Source organism: Cryptomeria japonica, chromosome 6, assembly GCF_030272615.1.
Source record: "Cryptomeria japonica chromosome 6, Sugi_1.0, whole genome shotgun sequence".
In the NCBI taxonomy this organism is placed as follows: domain Eukaryota; kingdom Viridiplantae; phylum Streptophyta; class Pinopsida; order Cupressales; family Cupressaceae; genus Cryptomeria; species Cryptomeria japonica.
Window position 1 is genome coordinate 456,018,200 of NC_081410.1, and position 23,709 is coordinate 456,041,908.

Consider the following 23,709-nt stretch of genomic DNA (forward strand, 5'->3'; position numbering starts at 1 on the left):
GTAGACTTAAGTCCCCTAAGTTGCACTTAAGGGGGGGTGTTGGTGTAACTAATTATTCATCTTGGATATTATTACACTTACTTAAGTTTACTTAGGATAATGCATTTCATAGTAGTTTGGATATGAGACACTTGGGTGTTTGTGCCACATTGGGATAGTGTGTGTAGGAGAAATTCCACCTCTTATGGTGTTGATCTTGTTATTACACTATCATATCCACTTATTGTGGAGTGATAATTCCACCTTCGGTGGGTGATCCACCTCATGTGGAATATTATATTATTTCTCCTACCTACCCACACCTATTTCCTACCTACCCTTGTTTCTTATTGAGCCACATGTCATGTTTGTGTGCTCATACATATCCCTAGCCTTGCCTATATAAGCAGGCTCTTCTACATTGTATGTAACGACTATTGAATCCAGTTGATTATTGTTGATCATTTCTATTGATGAGAATACAGTTTATTCTTGTCCCATATTATGTCTCTATTTTGTACATTTCATTGACCCCTTGATCTTGGCAAAATCCAACAGTTATATACTTATATTAAGTGGCATTCGTGAGATAGGACATGAAAAATATAAAATGCTCCTCTCACCTACCACAAACAAGAAGTTAGTCAGATTCATACATTAAGTCAATAATATATACAACAAGATTAAGTTAATAGAATATAACTTGCATATTGAATGTAAATTGAACATCATTTACATGGTATCAGAGCCAGGTCCAGGCTAGGAGCCCCAAGCACACGAGAGGTGTGGCTTAAGGGGGGGTGTTGGTGTTGGAAATAAGCCACACCCGGACCGACGATGGACTGGTCCAAGAGGGGCCAGTAGCTCAGTGGTAGAGCACTCTAGCAGCGTTGGAAGGTCCTAGGTTTGAGTCCTAGCTGGTCCATGTCTCAACAGTACAGACTATGACAATATAAACTCTGCTAATATAAAAATGAAAGCAGGTGTACAGACTGAAGATGTGAACATTTTGAAGTTATCTTTTGACATATATTTTTTAATTTTCCTTCTTAGACTGGCCCTAAAATCTATTAATGTTAAATAAAAAGGTATGCATTTGCATTTGATGTTAAAAATACTAATTTATTTCCAACATTTATGATCATTTACTGCCGATATACTTGCTGTTAAAGAAAATTCATATAGCTGGGTTGAATCAAACCTCTAACACAACAAGTGAGGTTTTCCAAGCCTAAATGTACTGTACAGGAAAGCAATATCACTTGTATGGGCTGAGATATCAAAAACAAGAAAAGAGTCTTGCATCGCTTAACTCTCTCTTACACCAACTCTATGTTAGAAAAAGGCTCATACAGCTACAACAGTCCTGCTGCTAAATCTGATTAAAGGGATTCCATGTCCTAGCAGTAGCATACAGATCTGTGACAGCATCAATAAGGTAAGGGCTATGATATCAGCATCCTAAAATATCTTTTGATGTGTGTTCCTCCCTCTTACAACAGCCCTCAAACCTGTCATTTGAAAGTTATGTATTTATATTTAATGCTGAAACTACTCCTTTTAATCTTATTTTAATGACCATGTATTGCTGATATACTTGCTGTTGTAGAAAGTTAGCATTGCTTTCACATTATTTGGCTGGAGGTCATTATTTGCCTATGGGTCATTTTTCCAGAGTTAACAACTGAGATTAATCTCTTATGAGTTATTTTTTAAGGATTAAAGGTGAAAAGTAGATTATTTACCATACTACACAGGAACATTAGAAAATCTCCAATTTATTCATAATGTGTTTTCTGTCATTAACAATGGGATAATGGATAATATACAAAGCACAGATTACTCCTATTATTAACAATCACAGAAAGATTAAAAAAGAAAAATATATCAAAATTCAAGAAACTGTCCACAGCAAACTTGCTATTCTGAGACAACTGGTGACATGTACAGGAATCAAGTCCAAATAATACTTATACTAAAGAGAGGCCAATCGTTCCTCCCTGATAATCAAAATATAGGCAATTATTCAAAGACACAGTTCAGAAAATAAAACCTCTTCCTTCAACAAATTATGAAGTTCTTCTTTGCAATCATCTAAGCGCCGAAGGTCTGAGCTATCCACTACCCACACCATGCCATCAGTCTGCTCGAAATAATTCCTCCAGTATGATCGTATAGTTTTTTGCCCACCAACATCCCAAATGTTAAGGCGGTAGCTGCTCTATTACAAGAAAATTGAAAGTGAATGACCTAAATTAATTAGGTTTAGCTGTTTTATTATAGCAAAATGGTCAAGGAAAATTGATCCATACAAGAGCTATAAGTAACAGCCCTTAAAGTACACAATATTAAAACTAAAGAGAAATTGTCTACACTAAATTTAATTACTAATAATTCATATAAAATAATCAGCTACCTCATTGCTCGCTTCTCATAAAATCAACAATGTAAATCCAAATATCTAGATTAAAGGCATATCATGCTATAACATTGTGCATGCTCTAACTTTTAAATTTAAGTGGATGCAAATCAAGTGAAACCCACAAGTATGAAATAACACACACATAAAATAACTAAATAAAATGTGCGACTCCAAGTGCCAAGGATGGGGTGCTCTCACAAGCTTAACAAAGAGATGGTACTCATAAGGAATGGTCTCTGGGACAGCATTCAAAATGATGCTGCAAGTGCATCTGAAGGCCTCTCAAGCAAGATTCTTTAAAACATGTTAAAAAAAGTCCCTGGGTTAAGATGAAGAACAGATTATGGTAAGATTTATTTTCAGAGAGATGTATATTATATTCGCATCCATGGACAATGAAAGATTCATGCCTAAGAAACCTAAGAAAATTTTACTTCTTTTCAGATTCTGCATGCAGAAGATAACTCAAAATAGAAAAATATAATAACACATTAAAGAGATGTAGTTTGAGGGGAACAAACATTTTTTTATTAATACATCATACACCTCTAAGTTTCTTGAGGACGAAAATTCCCCTAGCTGGTCTTGCTGATTTCATACAGGAGCCACAACTGTGTTAGCAAGTGAAGTTTCCAATCTTCTTGTTAATAATGCGTACATATTGATGTGTTTTAATGAATTGATTTGCAGAACGTGTTTGATGTTGTTTTGGTGAGTTTCCTTTTTAGCAAAGTTTTGAAGTGATTGATTTGCTGGGCTAGCCATACTATCCCCTATGCTGGTTCAGGTTGTACTTCTTCATGGGTTGTACTGCAAGAGTTTTTTAATCTTGTTTAAAGTATTATTGCAAATCATCATTGTTCCTTGGCCATTCAAACTTGTTCTTACTGCCTAAGTTGCAGGGAGAAGTGAGAAGTTTTAGCAGGCCATACAATGAGCTCTCAACCTCCTTTATAACATTCTACAAAGATAATAATAATAATAAAATAACAATTTTCCCTTTTTCCTCCACAAGAGTTTTTTTCAAATTAAATAATAAACCTCATAAGACCTCCAGCTGCCTAGGCATCCCCCTGTAGGCACAACTCAAAACACTTCTTAGTTCCCTTTTTAGTATTTCCTCCTTATGACAACTTAAGTTATAAATATTTAATTACTAAATAAATCAACCGAGTTACAGAAAGCATCAAATGAAACAAATATGAGATTATGATAATACCAATATGTCACTGAGAATTTAGGATGATGAACCAAAACAACTTGGAGACTTCCTAAAAATAGCATGCTTCTTCAAGAAGTTTAAAGAGCTCCTAAAAAGTCGTAATCGCATTCTGAAAGCACGATGAGGCTCAACAAGATCATATGAACTCGTTGCCATGAACACAACCATTAATTGCCAATCCTATACTCTCCATGAAAGTTGGAGTTCTCCCTTACCAATTAGCCTATGGGAAAACTTAAAAATAGACTAGTTGTTCACAAACCAATTATACTTGAAAGGGGGACACTACAAAGATTGTCTAAAATCATTATATATCTGAAAATATGTATGCTACAAAATTCCTAAATTCTCAAATTTGGAAGCAATCATGCATTTGCACCATGCTTCGGGCAATTTGGAACCCAAATAAAGGGGAAAAAACATTGCTTTTTCATCCAATGCAGCCGAAAACAATTTTTGTTTTTTGCTTTCTGGTTTGAAAATCAAATTTAAGCAATGGAACAACAAACAATAACAAAAGACTTGCAAAGGCATGTGCCATAATCTTTCACTTAATGTTAGAGACTTAATGTTTTTAATATTTTATCAAATTTCATGCGATGTTCAATTCCCCATGTTTGACTATAAATGCATAATACATACTCTGAGAACAATATGGAGAAGACTTGATACAAAATTTCTATACAAAGAAGAAGAAATCAAACCACGAGTTTTGAGAATGTTACTAAGTAACATTAAAAAAATTGGCAAAGATGGCATTAAACAAAAGCAATGGTGGGTAAAGGTTTGGGGTAAAGGTGCACCACCCCTTGAGCAGATTTGCGGGTAGAGAACCTAGCAGGGATCTAGGGGCAAAGACCGCAGCGGGATCAAGGGGCAGCACCCCTTATGGTTTGGGGGCAAAGTCCCCAACGGGGTCAAGGGGCAACACCTCACAAACCTTCATGATGAAAGTCATTTTCACAATTTTATCAACTTTTTTCGTTTTCACATGGAGTTTCTTGACCAGGGACCACAAGTGACACCTAGGCATCCTCAAGATGATCAGAGGACTCTTGGGAGTGCCCCATACGTGGCAGCCCCAAAACCTTGGTAGAGGTGGCAGTGCAGTGGGGGGATGTTTCACCCAACTCCCTGTGTTTCAGAAACACGAGGATTTTTGGGGGAGACGTGTCCCCATGGAACACTAGTAGTAACATGGTTCCAAAACGCAACAAGTACTCACCAGACTCATGGGTTTTTATCTGGGAAGTAACTCAATCATGAATCACAACCCAAGTCTACAATAAAACTAATGATTTACTCAGTGGAGCAGACTCAGACTTGGCAAGTCAAAAAAGAAGACTCAAATAGCACAAAAAAGAGGAAGACAAAAAAATACGAAAAAACCATAGTGGCAAAAAACTTTCTTGGGATTGACTCAGCAAACCAAAAGACAAATACTTTTTCAACTAATTGAACTTTAATAGGAAAGAAATCAGGAAATCAAAAATACTGAAAATTTCATAAAAAATAGAGGTCAAAATGTTTTTTATATTTCATACCAAATAAATTGTATGGAATAGAAAGTGAAACAAAATAACAGCATATGACATGAAATAGGGATTTATGTTCATTACTTTTAAGGTTTCTCATTACAATGCATAATAAATAGTCACTCTTTGTCTCAAAGTTTGAACCTAGAAACCAAATACAAAATATGAAATACAAAGTACAAAAAAACAAAACGAGGAAGCTTATAAAACTAGCTGCTATGATCCATGAGGGAGTTATAGATCGTGAAGTTGAAGCTTCAACATCCAAGCTTGCATGCAATTGATTGCACTCATGTTCATCAAACACCTTATCCATGATGGCTAGGTCATCATCAAATAGTGGCTCCTCATCTTTTGCAACCCATATCTATATCAATATATTCAAGAACAATCAATCAATTGTCCTCAACACTACCCATTATAACCAAATTGAAGCCATAAAGTTGTGAAATATTGCAAAATGCGTATGTGAGTTATGCAACACATTCAAATTGATTTCAGATTTTTCAATTGCAACAAATGAAATAATGAGAATTGTATTTGAAAGTTTCTCTAACCTCAAAAGTTTTTGACTCAAAGGCAAAGATAGTAATGATCAAATTGTCATATACCCATACAAAAAATTGTGTCAAGTCGAAAGCCACAATTCCATCATTTCTCATTCGCAAGTCAAATTAAGTCCTTGTTCACCATAGTTGTTGATGTGATCATTGTCACTTCAAGCTAACTCCTTTGCAAGGCCTGCAAGAGGAGGATTTCAAGTGAATCAAACAAGGTCAATAGTGAATTGGCAGTTGGTAGTTGCTGACGGTTAGTAGCCTTAACCAACTCAGTGTATTATTTATATATAGTTGTTTATAGTCGGGACGGCTCTCTAATGTTACAATACCTATTGCACATCTGATAATTGATAATAAAGATATATCTTCTGAATATGTTGCAAGTGAGTGATATTCCTATGTTCTGTAAATCAACATTTCCATTTACTCTGTAATCTTGCAAAATAGAATAAGCGAGTAAACAATTGGGATATAGTTCTACCGCAAGCAGATTCTGCATACAATAATTCAGTAAATAGGAGTACAGGAAGAAATCATTTGAGATTGTGGTGGGATTGCAACCTAGGCGGTTAGTCGAACTCAGAGACATCATTGCCGAAGACAAAAGGAGTGTGGAGGCAGAATAATTTGCATACTACATGGAAACATTACACAATCGGATGAAGGAACATTTAGAGTCAATGAATAGCAAATACAAGGGTCAAGCAGATGAGAAGAGGAGGCATAAAAAAGTTTACAGTTGGCGATGAAGTTATGGTGTACTTCAGCAGGAGAGATTCCTAGTAGGCACATACAACAAGTTGAAGATATAGATGTTTGGGCCATGTAAGATTCTCAGGAAATTTGGTTCAGGAAATACCTACAAGGTTGAGTTACTGGAAGTAATTGGTACATAACCCATATTCAACACCACAGATCTTCACCAATACCACGAAGGGCAATCAAGCGGCAACACTGCAAAAGTTTCTTTCAAGGAGCAACTACTGCAGCAACCACAAGAACAAATTGAGAAGATATTGGACAACAGAATTGAACTCAGTGCCAGAAACCATCAGTATATGGAACACCTAGTGAAATAGAAGGGAAGACTAGAAGACTCGTCATGTATATGACAAGCTGAGATAGACCACATCAAATTTTCTCCAAAAAAGGCAAAGTGCATAACTCACTTTCCAAATAACCTCAGGTGTCTGATGCAGGCACATCTCAAGAACCCCTACTGCATTTCACCACATTACACCAACTTAGCTCGCACTAGATAACAAGATATCTACAAAAACACACACACAACATATTTAGATTTCATGGAATTTGGATCAATTTTTGGGAAGATATCACTAACAAAAGATTGCAGTGCAGAGCAAACAGTACAAAGTTTATCAAGCAACTTGGGCAGAATCCTTTTGTACCTTGTGGCATCAAATCCAACAAATCACGAGGCAGGTTGGGACCAAGACAACCCCCAAATGGAATCACAACAGATTTCATTAATTCTTGGAGCTTCATCATTGGAATCAAGCTGACCTATAGTTTCATTGAAAATCAAGGGTTGGATCACCTTGTGGCCAACAAGGATCATTACTAAGCTTGGAACAGATATTTAAGCATAGTATAATGTCATTAGAAATCCTCAAGTTATCAAGTGATCGAGTTAGAGCAAGCTAGAGAGTTCGAGAGTTAGGAGTTATAATTAGGAGTTTGAGTCTTATTCTGAGTTTTCATATTTGTATATAAGCTTGTAATAAGCCTGTGGTGTCCTTTGAGCCAATCTGCAATCTGTTTGTAACAAGCAAATAAATAATCTGTAACCATTCTGATGTTTGAATCGATAAAAATCTATTTTCTGTTCATGATATTTCCACTATGTTAACTCTAAGTTGCACTGTCCTATCTCTGGACCCTGCACTCATGACTGCATCAAACTGATTGACAAGTGACAAAAGAACTAAATACAAAAATACGTATACACATCTATTTTCCTAATTTTTGCATGAAATATTACAACTGATTGTACAAGAGAAAATATCCTTTATCAAATACTGAAGTGGTACTAAGGGAGAAAACAGTAAGAAGGCATGAGATGTGTATATGCACAGAAGCTTTATCAATTGATTAAAATAGGAAAGTGATCCCTATTGGATCTAGGAGGAAAAGCTCATCACCAGATGAAGTCACTTAAGCAAGTTCCAAACATCCAAAACAACCCTACTCGCCAGTCTGAAACTACTGGTTTTCAAAAAGCAGCAATTTTGAAACTGCTGAAATGATTTCCAACAGGGGTTGGTTTAATAATCGATGCAGCAAAACAGAAACCACCAACTAATGAGAAGGGGCAGTTTTGTCCTGTCACAGAAAATGAGTGTTGGTGTAAATAAATATTCATTATGGATATTATTACACTTTACTTAAGTTAACTTAGGATAATGCATTTCTTCATAGTTTGGATTTGAGACACTTAGGGAAGTGTGCACATAGGGATAGAGCTTGTAGGAGAAATTCCACCTTTTGTGGTCTTGTTTTGTTGTTACACTCCACATTCGGTGGGTCATCCACCTCTTGTGGAATATTATATTATTTCTCCTACCTACCCCTAGTATTTCTTACCTACCCTTGTTTCTCATTGAGCCACATGTCATGATTGTGTGCTCGTACATCCATATGGCCTTGCCTATATAAAAGGCCTATATTCATTGTATTGTAGAATCCAGTTGATCATTTTCATATTGATGAGAATACAGTTTGTTCTTGTCATTCTTTTGTCTCTATTTTAATACTTTTCATTGTGCCCTTGATCTTGACAAAATCTCACATGGTATCAGAGCCATTGGGGCTTCATTGATTGGTTTTTGGAGACATCAAGGAAGGCTTCTATTTTCGGATCTAAGGAACTGCGCTTTTTGGAGGCATTTTGGAGCGTTTTTGACCTCACCATTGCGTTCGGGAGGCCGTTTCCATAAAAATCAAGTATAAATTCGACCTATTTTGGCGAAAATCAATTTTTGGGTGTGGAGGAAATTTTTTGCCCAATTTGGGCGGTACGGTACGGAATTTTCGGATTTTTTTCAAAAAAAAATTTATGAAAATTATTTTCCAGTTTGAAAATTTTTTTTTGAAAAAAAAAGAAAAAAAATTTAAAATTATTTTTGGGATCCGTACCTTCTGCCCAGTCAGCAGCACACAGTCAACAGCACCCAGTCAGCGCCCAGTCAACGTCTAGTCAACATTTTCTTTGGAAATTTTTAGACCCCTCTCCGTTGAGCAGTTTGGATTTTTGGGTCAATTTTGGAGGCCCATAACTTGCTCAATTTTGCTCCTTTTTGGGTGCAATTTTTTTTAATTTGGGCTAATTTTTCGTGCTCTTCGCAATGGTGTGGTTATTTTCTGGTTTTGGTGCACAGGTTTTTCGTAATTTTCAAATTCTCTCAGCTGTACCTGTCTAATCCTCAATTCTGCAACTTCAAAGGCCTCATTTGAGCTCATACGACCTCCTTTTCAGGTGCCGTTTTTTTTGAAAGTGCATGTTTTTTCATCTACTTTCATAATCTATGATCAGATTTCAGAGATTTTAAGTAGAAATTGTACTTTCAGATATTGGTCTTATTTGGCCTATTTGATACTTGTAAATTGCTTGGATCTTAGTTTAGATCTCTTGCATTATTAGTTTGAGTCTCTTTTGGCCTTATTGAGGCAGTTGTAAAATTGAAATCAGAAGTCCACTTTGCCATTTTTTGCAAGTGGCCCATTGTACATGCACTAAGTATAAAGTGCCAAATCATCACTTTTGGGGGGGTTCTTTGATTGAGTGAATTTGGGGGGGTGTCTTGTGTGATTGTGCCTCTTTTTCCTTGTGCTCTTTCATTTTTGTTGCAATGAGTCCTCATAAATTTCCACCTTTAACTCCACATAATTATGCATCATGGAACATTAAAGTATGGAGCAAATTAATGGAAAAAGGTCTCACGCATTACATAGATGTAACAATAGCAGCACCACCTGATCCTAAGGCTCAATTAGAATGGCTCACTAAGAATTGCATGGCTCTTGGAACTTTGCGCAAGTATGTATCAGATGACCTCATCTTTCATATTGAAAAGTGTACTACGATCAAAGATGCTTAAGATATGTTTCAGAAATTGTATGGTCAAGTTGATGAAATCAGAGGTTATAAGATTGACAATGAGCTCACCAACTTGGATCCCAAGAGTTTTGATACAATCCAAGATTATGTCACCAAAGCAAATGAGCTAAGAGCAAAGCTTAAGGATTGTGGAATTGACAAAAAGGATGTTCAGTTGATATTCAACTTGATGGACAAGTTTGCACCAGAATATGCAGCATTTGTGTCTAGCTTCCAAACTCATCATTTGACCGTGGGGAGTTCCTATGTTATGCCTTCATTTGATGCTTTCACAAAAATGTTGATATTGGAACAACCTAAGTTGTTGAACATGGGGCTTCTCAAGTCTTCAAAGTCCAAGGCTTTGGTGGCTAATCAAGGGAATCAAGGAAGTCGAGGCAAAGATTCCAACAAGAAGAAAAAGCAATATAAGTCACAGCCACAACAAGAAAAAGGACAATCATCCTCTCCATCACAAGGCGATTTTTCATCCTTTTCCAAGAAGGGGACACCACCTAAGAAGGATAAGCCAACTTGTGCATATTGCAAGAAGTATGGTCATGATGAGCATCGATGCCACACAAAGCAAGTTGATGAGTTAACTAATCTTCTTAAGAAAAACAACATCAACTTGCCATCCGCCTACACAAAGAAGGATTCATCTCCTTCCTCTTCCTCACAGTCTAAGGGAAAAGGGCAAGCATTTGTGGCTACAACAAGTTCTTCACAGCAGTGGATACTTGACTCAGGTGCCTCATATCACATGGGTTCTACAAAGGAGCAGTTTTCTTCATTGGAGCCATCTAAGGTACCTCACATTTACATAGGTGATGATACACAAGTAGAGGTTGAAGGGAAAGGTTCAGTTGACATGGATGATGGAACTTTTGAGAATGTTCTCTATGTTCCTAACTTGTCTACCAACCTTCTCTCTATCTACCAAATCACTCACTATGGGAATGGGAAAAAGGTTGAGTTTACACCAAATTCAGTTGTGGTAAAGGAACTTGATGATGATGCCTTGGTAGCAGTGTGACAAGTCAATGACAACTCAAGGCTTTATTCATTCTCCCACTTTGTGCCAAGTTCACCTTCTAGGGCCTTGCTTACTCATTCAAATTCCGAAAGTAAGCTATGGCATGAGTGGTTTGGTCACCTCAACTACCGCTATCTTCAGTAGCTCAGCACTAAAGACATGGTCACAGGTCTACCTCGAATCAGTTTTTCAGAGGGTGTATGTTCAGGTTGTTCCATGGGCAAGCATCCCGAAGAGAAGTTTGATAAGGGGAAAGCTTGGAGAGCTTTGGAAGTTCTTCAACTTGTTCACATTGATGTAGCAGGTCCATTTCCAGCACCTTCATTTAGCAAGGCCCGCTATGTCCTCACCTTCATTGATGACTACTCCTGCTTCACTTGGGTCTACTTTCTCATTCATAAGAGTGAAGTATTTGACAAATTTCAGGACTTCAAGACTTGTGTGGAGAAGCAATCCGGGAAAGTGGTCAAGATTCTTCGTACAGATAATGGAAGGGAATATGTGAACAAGAAGCTTGAGGATTTTTGTACACTTGAGGGAATTGATCTTCAGCATTCTGTTGCATACACTCCACAGCAGAACAGAGTTGCAGAACGCAAGAATAGAACTCTCAAAGAAATGGCTAGCTATATGATACATGCACGTTCTCTTGATCCCACCTTTTAGGCAGAGGCTATCAGTTGTGCCACACACATCCAGAATCAGGTTCCTCACAAAGCTTTGCAAGGTATTACTCCTTTTGAGGCTTGGGCTGGTAGGAAACCGATTGTGAGACATTTCAGAGTCTTTGGGTGTCCAGCATGGGCTCGCATACCTCCGCAGAAACGCAAGGCATTGGAACCTCAGAGTCGGCCTTGCATATTTGTTGGATATCCTGAGGGTGTTAAGGCATATAGATTGATGGATCCTGAGACACGTGAGGTGTTCATTGAGAGGAGTGTTCACTTTGAGGAAAGCTCTCCTAGCTTAGCCTCTCTACCTCCTCCACCTTCCTCCATTGTGGATAGTGACGCTAGTGATTCAGATGATGAGACTCCTTCAACTCCGACTCGCAGGGTTACACCTCTGCAAGGTCCACTTGCAGTTGAGGAGCCTCATTCTCCACCTCCACCTAGACCTCGTTGGGCTCGACAGACACTTGAGTCCGCGGGATCTCTTGTTGGGGATCCTTCAAATACACAGAGAACTCGATCACAACATCAGGATCTTCCACATGCATTCATTGCTACTGCTTCCGATCCACAGACATTTCGGGAAGCATCAGGGGTTCCTGAGTGGGACCAAGCTATGGAGGAAGAGTATAGTTCATTGATGAGGAACAACACATGGGATTTAGTCCATCTCCCTAAGGGGAGAAAGATGGTTTGATGTAAGTGGATCTATCGGACCAAGTATGTTGCGGATGGTAGTGTGAATAAGTATAAGGCTCGGCTTGTTGCGAAAGGTTTCTCTCAGGTTGCAGGTGTTGACTATACTGAGACCTTTGCACCCGTAGCCAAGATAAACTCCATTCGCTTGACACTTGATATTGCTACAGCTCATGGTTGGGTTGTACATCAGATGGATGTGAAGAGTGTTTTTCTTCATGGTGACCTTGATGAGGAGATTTATATGGAGCAGCCGCAGGGTTTCATCCAGGATACTTCCTTGGTTTGCAGACTAAGGAAATCTCTCTATGGCCTTAAGCAAGCCCCCAGGGCTTGGTAAGTCAAGATGAATTCCTTTCTTCTCTCAGCAGGGTTCACCAGGTGTCATTCCGATCCGAATGTCTATATTTTGTGACAGGATGACTCTCACTTGATCCTTGTGCTCTATGTTGATGATTTGATCATTACAGGGAGTACCGCATCCATCATTAGCAGGGTCAAATCTGCTTTGCATGACAGATTTGCTATGACTGACTTGGGTCTTTTGCACTACTTTCTCGAGATAGAGATTTCACAATCACCTTCCAGGATTACACTATCGCAGCCCAAGTATGCTCTTGATCTACTTGCACGCTTTCATATGGCTGATTGTAAGCCTGCACCGACTCCCTTTCTTTCCGGAGGGTGTTAAGGCATATTTGTTGGTGTTAATAAATATTCATTATGGATATTAGTACACTTTACTTAAGTTAACTTAGGATAATGCATTTCTTCGTAGTTTGGATTTGAGACACTTAGGGAAGTGTGCACATAGGGATAGAGCTTGTAGGAGAAATTCCACCTTTTGTGGTCTTGTTTTGTTGTTACACTCCACATTCGGTGGGTCATCCACCTCTTGTAGAATATTATATTATTTATCCTACCTACCCCTAGTATTTCTTACCTACCCTTGTTTCTCATTGAGCCACATGTCATGATTGTGTGCTCGTACATCCATATGGCCTTGCCTATATAAGAAGGCCTATATTCATTGTATTGTAGAATCCAGTTGATCATTTTCATATTGATGAGAATACAGTTTGTTCTTGTCATTCTTTTGTCTCTATTTTAATACTTTTCATTGTGCCCTTGATCTTGGCAAAATCTCACAATGAGAATTCGAAATGATTCAAATGACCCTATCTCTTAAGACTCTGTCAAGAGGGTTTGGTCTTCCAGCATTTATTTGAAGACATTGACAGCCCAAAGAAAGAAGAGGAGAATTGATGATGTAGCAACAAAAAGATGGAGAACAAGCCAAAAGTAGAGAAAGAGGTTTGGCAAATGTTGTAAGTACATCTTTACTTATCTATTTGAGCAATACAATCCAGCAGAAGAGCAATTGCCAGTAAAAATTAACATATAAGAGGGTGTGGCACCAGACACACCCTCATTGGGATTGTATATGAGATATGTAATAGGAGCTGATGCATCTCCAATGAGGGTATATACTCTAGTATGCAAAAAATTGACCAGGTATATGCGTCACGTAACTTCGTTGTATTATGAACTCAAGCCTACCCCATGTTTCACCACACTGGCACCCAAAAAATAGGTGTTGAACTTTTGGTATGTGAATCCACACCACCTACCAATATCATGGATCCATACCCAATCCAGTATTCTTCAAAAGTTTTAGAGTTTGCCTAACTATTGAATCTGTCAGTGGTCCTGGGAAGGTTTTATCATTCTCTGCCATAATAATCCAGGTTCAAATCCAGAAAGCGTGCTCTAGTCGATAGTCTCCTGGAAAAACAACAGTAACCTGACCTGCAGACTGACCCTGGAGGACAATAGACATATATGAAACGATAGTTGGCTCCATAAGCATAGAACATTGAATAATGGAAGGGCAGACCACCCAAATATAGCTGACCAATCTAACGCACAATTTTACCATTTTATGGAACATAGTAACACTAGTGAAAAAAACTTCACGCATAATTGAATTGTCTCTAGATTCAGACATGTCTATTAGAGCTTTATTGTTATAAGGTACCTCTTATATTCAATGGTTTTGATGTTAAATCCCAAAGTGGGGCTGATACCAGTGGTGTCTTCGCCATTGATCCGCATTACAATAGTAGTTTTTCCTGCATTATCAAGGCCCCTGCAAACTCATCCCAAATCAGTTTATCCTCTGATTAAGCAGCAATTATACCAAAAGAAAATGAGACTTACACCATGAGAATTCTCATTTCCTTCTCCTTCTTCTTGACCTTCCTGATAATGCTCAGAAGCCCCATTGCTATATCTAGTGCTAAGTAGAAAATGAAGGATTCGAGCGTCTCAATTCCAATTTATGTCCTGCTTGAGGGTTATTTAGGTAGCACGCCGCTGTGTCAACAGCAAAATATAATTGAGAGCTGTGATCTAATTTGTGAACAGATTTTGGTACGACCCCACGTTTTTATTTGAAAATTTCAACGGAAGTTTGAAATGTTTTGATTAATTTTAAATTTCAAAGTTTACCAATGTATAGCTGTAAGAAAATAAACCTAATTTGGTAACATTAATCTCATAACTATTTTTGATGTGCAGAGATTACCTTGTCCGTCAGCAAAATGGAAGCAAATTAAACTTGGTGAAAATATATGTTGGTATTTCTTTTGGTGTGGGGTCTTTTTGAATAAAATGTGTGAATGGTTCTTCCATAAAAGTAAAATTTAAGTTTTTTATAGAATTTTCATTGTTGTCTATATGTAATATTTATCTTGTTGGATGTCATCTAAATCAAGGTATGAATATTTGAACAAATTAATCAAAAAAATTATTTGGTCTATTGTGATGGTAATGTTGGATTTATTGCTTCCTTTTAGTCTCAATGTATTCAACCAAGATTCAAAGATGGCTCAGGGTTCATAGATCGAAAAAAAACTCAAGGGGTTTGTCTTGTTGTGAAGTGCATTGTAAGAGTTGTTAATGGAAATGAACGATGGAAAATCATTTTTCATTATCAAGCATGTGGCAAGCAATTAATATGCTAGACAAAATTCTTATGTTTTCCTTCTTCAAAATCAAAGGTTCTTTTCTTTTATAAATTCATTTGGAAAACCTGACAATGAGTATCTCATTGTAATGTCCCCACAACAGAGTTGTTATTGATTTTCTAAGTTTGTGTCAATCTATTTAGCTGGGTTATTTGATGCAACTAGTGAGCTCATATGGTTTAGAGGAGTCATATGACACTTTCAAATGTTATTTTTGGCTTTTAGTTTGGGCTTCAAGATTCTTAGAGCGTCTATTTTTAATAATTCGCTCAATCAAATATGTTATCATCTTTCATCATCAAGGTTACTCCTTTAATTTTGATGCATTTTGACCATTGTCACTAGTTAGGTTTTAATTTTGATACATTTTGACCATTGTCGCTAAATCGATGTTTTATTGAGTTATATTTAATTATTTTCACTGATATTGTCTTTTTAATTAAAAATATTTATCAGGCACCCTAATGTTATACCTCATTGAAAATCAAATGGAAAGTTTTAAATGATGGGACGCTTAAAAGTGACTTTAATTGTTAATTAGAAGTAAATTAAATCACTTTTTGGAATTAAAAGACTTAATAAATTAATAAAATGATTTTAAAAAGGAGATTCTAGAAAGGTCTTTAAAAGCTTATAAAAAGTGGGATGGAGAGCTCATTCATTATGTTGAATTTATTATTTCTAATATTTCTCGCTGAGAAAAGCCTATGTGATTTCTTGAGTTGGATTTGTTTCAGTGAGGACAAAAACCCTTGCAAGGAACATCTTCTATGTTGGTGAAAGATCCAATATGGAGGATTACTCAATGATTTAACATAGAGATCACAACTAAGCTTCGTCATGAAAGATTTCACATGTATTTACAATCCTAAAGGAGCATATTGTAAGAATTATTTGCGAGTTTTTTTCCTTTATTTGCTAGTCAAACAGCCTAGGGAGTGGCATGAGCATAGCGGAAGGTGGTGCTTAGGGTTTGAAGAGGTTTTCATTTTTTTTGGAGACTTTTAGGGTTTTCACTACCATTTATGTCCATTCCATGACCTTTGGAGAAGTTATTGAAGATTGGTGTCCAAAATATAAGTGTCAATTAGTTGATTTTAATACCAATTCAGTCTATTTCATTGTTGCATTTTCTGGGTATGTTTGAAATACTTTTATAATGTTGTTTTATAAATTGAGTTATTCATACTTTAGAGAAATAAATTGTATTATCAAATCAAAAATTAAATTTGTAATATTTCAGCCTTGTGGGTTTCTCTATGTTGTCAATTTTCTAACTTGTTTGATTGTTACAAGCATTTATATTTTCTACACTTTTTACATCATTCAAAGCAATTGCAAAACTCAAACCAAAAACAAACAAAAAACTCAACGCAAAACATGGCAACATATTACAATAGTATTAGAGCAGTGTATACTACCATACTAAAGGGTCCAGCAAAAAATAGGAAGACTTTTCAAGAGCAATTACTAGAAGGGCTAATTGAATTGAAGCAAAGTTATCAAAATTATAGTGAGAGTTGCCAAAATTATGGCAAGAATTTAAAGCAAGTGTGTAAGCATTTTGAGTGGTTAAGGTCTCTCTTCCCAAATAAAGAAAAAGCAGAAGAAAATGGAAAAGATTCTTGTAGCGCAAGAAATAATAAGAAATAGGAAAATGAAAAGAGGTTCATAGTAGATCATTCGAATGGAAATAGTGCTTTGATACGTAGGGACTATGTGAAAGAATTTTAGGAAGACTCTTTGGTCATGCATGCAATTATTGTTAATGAGTTGTTGCGTGAAGGGAAAAACAAAACAACAACCTTGGGTTTGGGTTCTTGAATATTTTTAGTGATGTTGGTCTATATGGTTACAAGTTAGAGGTCCATAATGAGTCTATGGAGAGTGTAGACACCTAAAATTGTCATGTCTAATTATTTTATCCTAAGTCTTCTATTAATTAAATAAATCTTTATTTATTTAATTAATTCATTTGTCCTCTTCTAGCCTTTCCTCATTTAAATAAATATTTTAATTTATTTAAATTATCTTTTTTCCTAAATTAAATAAATACTTTTATTTATTTAATTGATCTCACTTCTTCTATTAATTAAATAAATCTTTATTTATTTAATTAATTCATTAGCCTTTTCTACCCATGACACATGTCATTCATCTCTTAATTCCTACACTACCTACCCTCTCATTATTTTCTTATTTCTTTTACCTACCCTCTAATCCTAGCCGACCATTTATCTTTTACACCTCTCAATCTTATCCCTCCATTTCTTACAGTGTCTTCTATATAAGGAGATTTTTCTTTCATTATCAACCCTCAACTACACATTTTAATCCTCCTCTATTAGTATTCAAACTTTCATATGCGATCAAGCCTACTTACAACCACACTTTCGTTCTTTGTTGAGCTCTTGTGCACACATAAAATCTGAGAGCAAATATATCAAGCAAGATCAATGGAGATAGAAAGAATGGAGATCCAAATCCTATTGGACATGTGATGGTATAATCTTTGTGATTTTGTTGATTTGCATTGTCTTAGGTAATCTTCATATGTTATGGTAGATCTTTGTTGTTGTCAGGCTAGGGTTTTATGGTTGAATACATTTAGTCTTTCAATATTGTTGTTTCCATTTTTATCATAAACATTTTGGCACGCCCGATGGGACTCTTGTCCCTTTTGCATTTAACATCTTTTGTTGCAGATTTTGTGTATTTGAAGTTGCAGATCTAACATTTTCCGACAACATTTCGACTTTTCACGTCTGCGCATTTTGGAACCGCATTTTTTCTTTGTTGTCGCGTCTGTGTTTCTGGCAGTATTTTCCTTTTCCGGGTTGTAGGCTTTCATTATAGGTGCATCTGTGGGCGATTTAATCGCGTCTGTGAGATTTAATCGCGTTTGTGATCATTTTAACCACGTCTGTGTCCTGCAAGATTTTCTGTTTTGCTTTTTTTTTTAAGAAACACATCTATGTTATAGAACTGTGTCTATGTAGGGCAAAATCGCGTCTGTGTTTTCAAAAAAAAAAATCCCTCATTTAGGGTTTTCATTTTGCCATTTTGTCTTGCATTTAATGTTTCAGATCTGGTTTATTTGAGCTAATATCTTGTGATCTAGCTAATAAATTGGTGCAGCTTGTCCTTGAAGCAACCCGTCTTATCGAAGGCCCCTGTTTCACAAAGTCTTTTGGACCTAAAATTTACCTAACTTGTGTGCTTGTAGGAGGGGTATTGTTGCAAAACTACTAACAAATCTTTGTTGCAGAATTTTGGCAAGGGTTTTGATATTTATTGTGTGCCTTGTTTTCATAAATTACCAAACACTTCAATTGGTGCACTAAAATTGAACCAGTGTCTTTTGTGTCTTGGGAAATAGGCTCTTTTGTGTTTATCTTTAGAGGGCCTGCCTCCCCGTGTGGTCATTAGGACTACTAGTGAGGAGGGAACGACCCAAGTGGTAGCGAAGAAAACCCACCTCTTTCGAACCACTATAAATAATTGTATCCATGGTGAAAGCCATGGGTAACGTGTGTTGATTAGTTCATACCGACACTATGTCTCCCCATAAACCTATTTGATCAAATTTATTTGATCAATATTAGGGCATAACCCCTATCGGCTGGGAGCCTTCTGTATTTACAGAGCTGAAAGTGTCACATGTATGGCCACACGAGTGGATGCCCTTACTAGCACCTTTTTATTTTAGAAAGCCAAAATCCTTCTAGATGTTGGGGCAGGAGGTCAGACATCTGGAGTGGCCCACACACATACGGTTCTTAGTAGAGATACAAAGTTCGCCATGGGGATTTTTCATGGGTATTGATGCTTGGCTACCTCAAAGAAGTGAGTGTTGAGGGTGGAGCCAGTGGGGTCAAGCATCTAAGTATCCGCTTTGAATAGCATGGCCTCGGGGGAAACCCCATGTGGGATCAACAACTATTGTCCTGGCCAACCATAAGAATTGTGCTTGTCTTTTTTTAAAAATTCAAAAATTCAAGATCAAACATCAAAACATTGTGTCTTTTGTGTCTTCAAGTGTATGCAAAACATTTTTACATCAAACAACACACTTTTCTTTGAGTCATTTTGAGTCCAAACACCCGCAAACATTGAGTCATCATCAACATTGTGTCCTCTTGTCATGAAAAAAATAGTCAAAATTTTTAGATTTGGTCACAACAACAACTTTACAAATTGGAAAAATTGCACTTAGATTCTGGAAACATGTTTGTGTTGACAGAAACACGTATGTGTCCTGCAACCACGTATGTGTAGGACAAAAACGCGTCTATGTTATCATAAGCAAAACTGCATTCACAAAAGTTCATAAATGCGTATGTGTAGTATTCAATCACATCTGTGTTGGTAAACCGCATCTGTGAAGTATACAAGCATGTCTGTGTTCAATATTGAAAAAAAAACTTACAGTCCAGCAAACAAGAGCAATCGGTTTCAGAATTCTTGAGCTTCCTAGGTTATTTCGTTGGGTTTTCATCTAGCATTCAGCCTATTTGGGTCTCATCATTGCTTTACACCTTGCATTACATTCACATTTGTCTAAACTTGAGTCAAAAGGTCACTTGTTTGTCCTCATCTTGCTTTGTCAACACAATACATACAACAACATTTTGCTAAGTGGTCCCCCATCAAGTTCTATCACCTTTGGGTCTCATTTGGTCTTACTTAGAGTCAAGGTCAACTTAACTCATCAAGAGAAACTATCATCTCTTTGGAAGCCACACCTACTCTACTACATACATACTTGGTCTTACACTTTGGACATTGCAAGTACACCTCAGATTCATTTACATTCCATCCAACTCTTGGTCTTCCATACTCTTTCCATTTCCATCTAGTCTCACACATCTTGGTCAAGACCTAGTTCATGGTTGAAACCCGTTCCCAAAAGTTTAGGAGAGAAGCTAAAGAGGCTCAAGAGTCCGCAAACATGAGTAGTTATGAGTACGACAATGATATCTTTTTCAATTCTAATCATACCACATTACCTGACATGGACATTTATCGAAACATTCACAATGTTGAGAACATGGATAACACAAACAACAATGATACACATAATAACAATATGGACAACATTTCTGTACATTCAGCAAAAGTGGAAGACTCCATCATGGATCCCCATTTTAATAGATTGGTTGAAGAGATCATGAGGAGAGAGACAATATTTCCTACAAGTGATGGCACAAAGTGGAGCTAAGATACCTCATGATTTTGACATGTCTCAAATAGTGTAAAACCGACCTATGAAAGAAACTCAACTCAACATGGATCAAAGGAGGCCTAATAGTGGAGGTACTAGAGGACCACGCTTCATGCCTGAGTCACCATCATCCTTGTTTCAAAAACCTGAGATCACCAATACACATGGTCAAGCTTATGATACTCATGAAAGAGCATCTCATGAACAACTTCGTGTACATAGACCATTATGGAAGTCTTCTGCAGAAAAATACACTCAATCACATACCAATGCTAAGGACCAACCTCAAAAGCAATTGGATATCTAGAGGCATACTCAAAATTTGGACACAAGAAAACCCTGTGTCAAATTTGGGGTGGGGGCACTACACAAGAACAAACTCATGACATGCCTGTAGAATATGATATGCATGGACAAAGAAGATATTCCATTCCTCATTATGACTCTATACCAGGTGGTTCCTATACACAATATCATTATAGACCTCCTCCATATGAACATGTTTACGATCAATACCATCCATATATGCAGTATCCTCCTCCTCCACCCAGTGGCTTAGGCATGGGATATGGTCCAAGAAGTTGGTCTCCACCCAAAAACAATTGGGAATAGCAAATAAAGGACTTACAAAAGAAGATGGAGGACATCAATACACCAAAACCAACTTACACAATGAGAGATATATGTCCCTGTCTATTTGATAAAAGAATTCCAATGCCTCCATTTCCTACACACTTCGTAACACCAAAGTTTGATAAGTACAGAGGCAAAGGAGACCCTAAGGCACACATAAGACAATTTTTCACAACTTGCATTGAGGTAGCATTAGAAGAAACATACTTGACGAGATTGTTCCCACAAAGATTAGGTGATCAAGCTATAGAATGGTTCTCCCAACTTCCACCTAGAATTAAGTCATGGGGTGATCTAGCAGAAGATTTCATACAACATTTCTCATATAACATAGAGACAGATATATCAGTTACCACTTTGTGCAATACCAAGCGAAAGGATGGGGAGTCATTTTCATCATTCTTACAAAGATGGAGGAATTTAGCCAGCAGATGCTCTTGTGAAATTCCACAAAAATAAATGGTAGAGATGTTCACACAGAATGTCCACAGAGAAATTGTTTACGACTTGAGGAAATCTTGTTTGTCCACTTTCAAGGACATCATTGAGAAAGGCTTAGCAACCGAGAAGGTCTTAATTGAGCAAGGAGTCATTAAGATATTCAAAGAAAACAAAGAGGACTTTAAAGGGAAAGATAAGCCACGATTTTGGAACAAGAACAAGAACACAGTAAATGATGGTGTTGTTGATGCTAACACAATGAGACCCAAAATCATTCTTTCTGGATCAAGTTCTACAAACAACCAAGTGAATACTCAAACAACTTCAAAACCACGAAGGAAATACACCCCATTGGGAGAACCACTTGAATCAACTTTTAAGAAGCTAGCGGCAAACAAGATAATAACAATTCCAGACAATCCTCCATATGAGCCAAAAGTCAAACCGAATTGGTGGAATGATGATGAGTATTGCGAATATCACAAGAGCAAGGGACATAAAATAGGAAATTGCCATCGGTTGAAGAATATTATACACGATCTTATTGATAGAGGTGACATTGAGATCTAAGGACATTCATCCAATCAATAATATGAGATGTTTAAGGAACCATTCCTTAAACATGACAAGGGAAAAGCCAAAGACACAGATGAGCAGGCCAACTATACCAGAGCATCCTATAACTATGATTCTACTGTTAATCACATTTCAATGGACAATTATGTCTCTACCTTTATCATAAAGGACAAAATGCCTAAAAATTCTACCCAAAGTTGTCCTAAAAGGCATTGGATCTTCCTCTTAAACTACCTCTGAATGTAATATCACAACTCGTCGAGGTAAAATCACCCTGCAAGGTACTCCAGCTAAAACCACCACTTCCTTAGCAACCAAACCTGAGTACGATCTCGTAGAACAACTAGGGAGGATGCCCATGCTTGTCTCCATCCTTTAACTTTTACGCATATCCCCTACACATAAAGCCATCCTTGATAAAACTTTGAGAGAAACCTCTGTACCCACTGATCTGAACATGGATCAGTTTCAAGCCATGGTGGGATACCTTTCTGTTACACATTCCCTTACATTTACAGAAGTTGACGATGCATCTGTAACCCAGCCTCATAATGCAGCTTTACATATTGAAGCCTTTCTACACAAACATCGAATAAAATGAGTCTTGATAGATGGAGGAGCTCGTCTCAATATATGTACATTGAATACTCTTAAGCAATTGGGATATTTTGAAAAGGATGTGAATTCTACACATGCAATCACCATCAAGGAATATGATGATGAAGAATGCTCATCCAAAGGCACAGTCACCTTACCTCTCAGAGTTGGGCCAATTACAAAGGATGTGGTATGTCAAGTCCTTCATTTAGAGCTCACATACAATATACTCTCGGGGTGCCCATGGATTCATGAAATGAGAGTTGTTCCCTCAACATATCATCGATGTATCAAGTTCCCACATAATGGAGTTGAAGTGACCATTAAAGGCGATCCAAATCTATTCATATATTGCAACAATTTGCGACCTAGATCAAAAATAACAATCCCCATCAATCAAGAGGTTGTTACTTCATCAACATATGTTGATCCTGAATCATTGAAAGATTCTACATCCAAACAAACAAAGCTCGAAGAAAAATTCAAGGTTAAAGACATGGGATGTGGTGAGTATATATTTCATATTGATCAACTCCCACTATCTCCTAAGGTATTCAGTCGACGGGAACAATCTATAAACAATTTGCAAGGAATTGGGTATGAACCACCTAGTGTTGTGGCTACTAAGTCTGAATGCAAATCTCCTCTAGTAGTGCAAGCAACTCTTGATATCAATAATCCTAAGAGTGGTTCCAACGAAGAATCTATTGAGCATATCGCCAACCCTCTTGAGAACTCATATAGCCTTACCCTTTCATCCACTCATTCCATTTCCATTCCACTCCTAGACTTGGATCAACAAGAATCAGAAAAGCCCTTACTCATCATGGATGAAAAATCAAGCTTTGAAAAGAAAAATCTAAAAGTCAAAAATAAAGAAAATTTCTTTAGTCCAAATCAAAATCAAAAGCTATTGGACTCTGCAAAAATCAAAGTCAAGGATAAAAATCCTACGAAGGAAAAAGAACAAG

General features: G+C 37.1%; 1 protein-coding gene across 1 annotated transcript in view; it reads right to left on the reverse strand.

The window, feature by feature from the left end:
• Positions 1-14,674, reverse strand: part of LOC131051016 (ADP-ribosylation factor-like protein 2) — a 139,588-nt gene extending 124,914 nt beyond the window's left edge. The window contains exons 1-3 of the mRNA XM_057985353.2: positions 14,459-14,674; positions 14,277-14,387; positions 2,033-2,195 (exon numbers count right to left, since the gene is read on the reverse strand). Of these exons, the coding sequence (XP_057841336.1) occupies positions 2,033-2,195; positions 14,277-14,387; positions 14,459-14,523 (339 nt within the window). The 5' untranslated portion in view covers positions 14,524-14,674. The remainder of the gene's footprint in view (positions 1-2,032; positions 2,196-14,276; positions 14,388-14,458) is intronic.
• Positions 14,675-23,709: the final 9,035 nt, after the last annotated feature.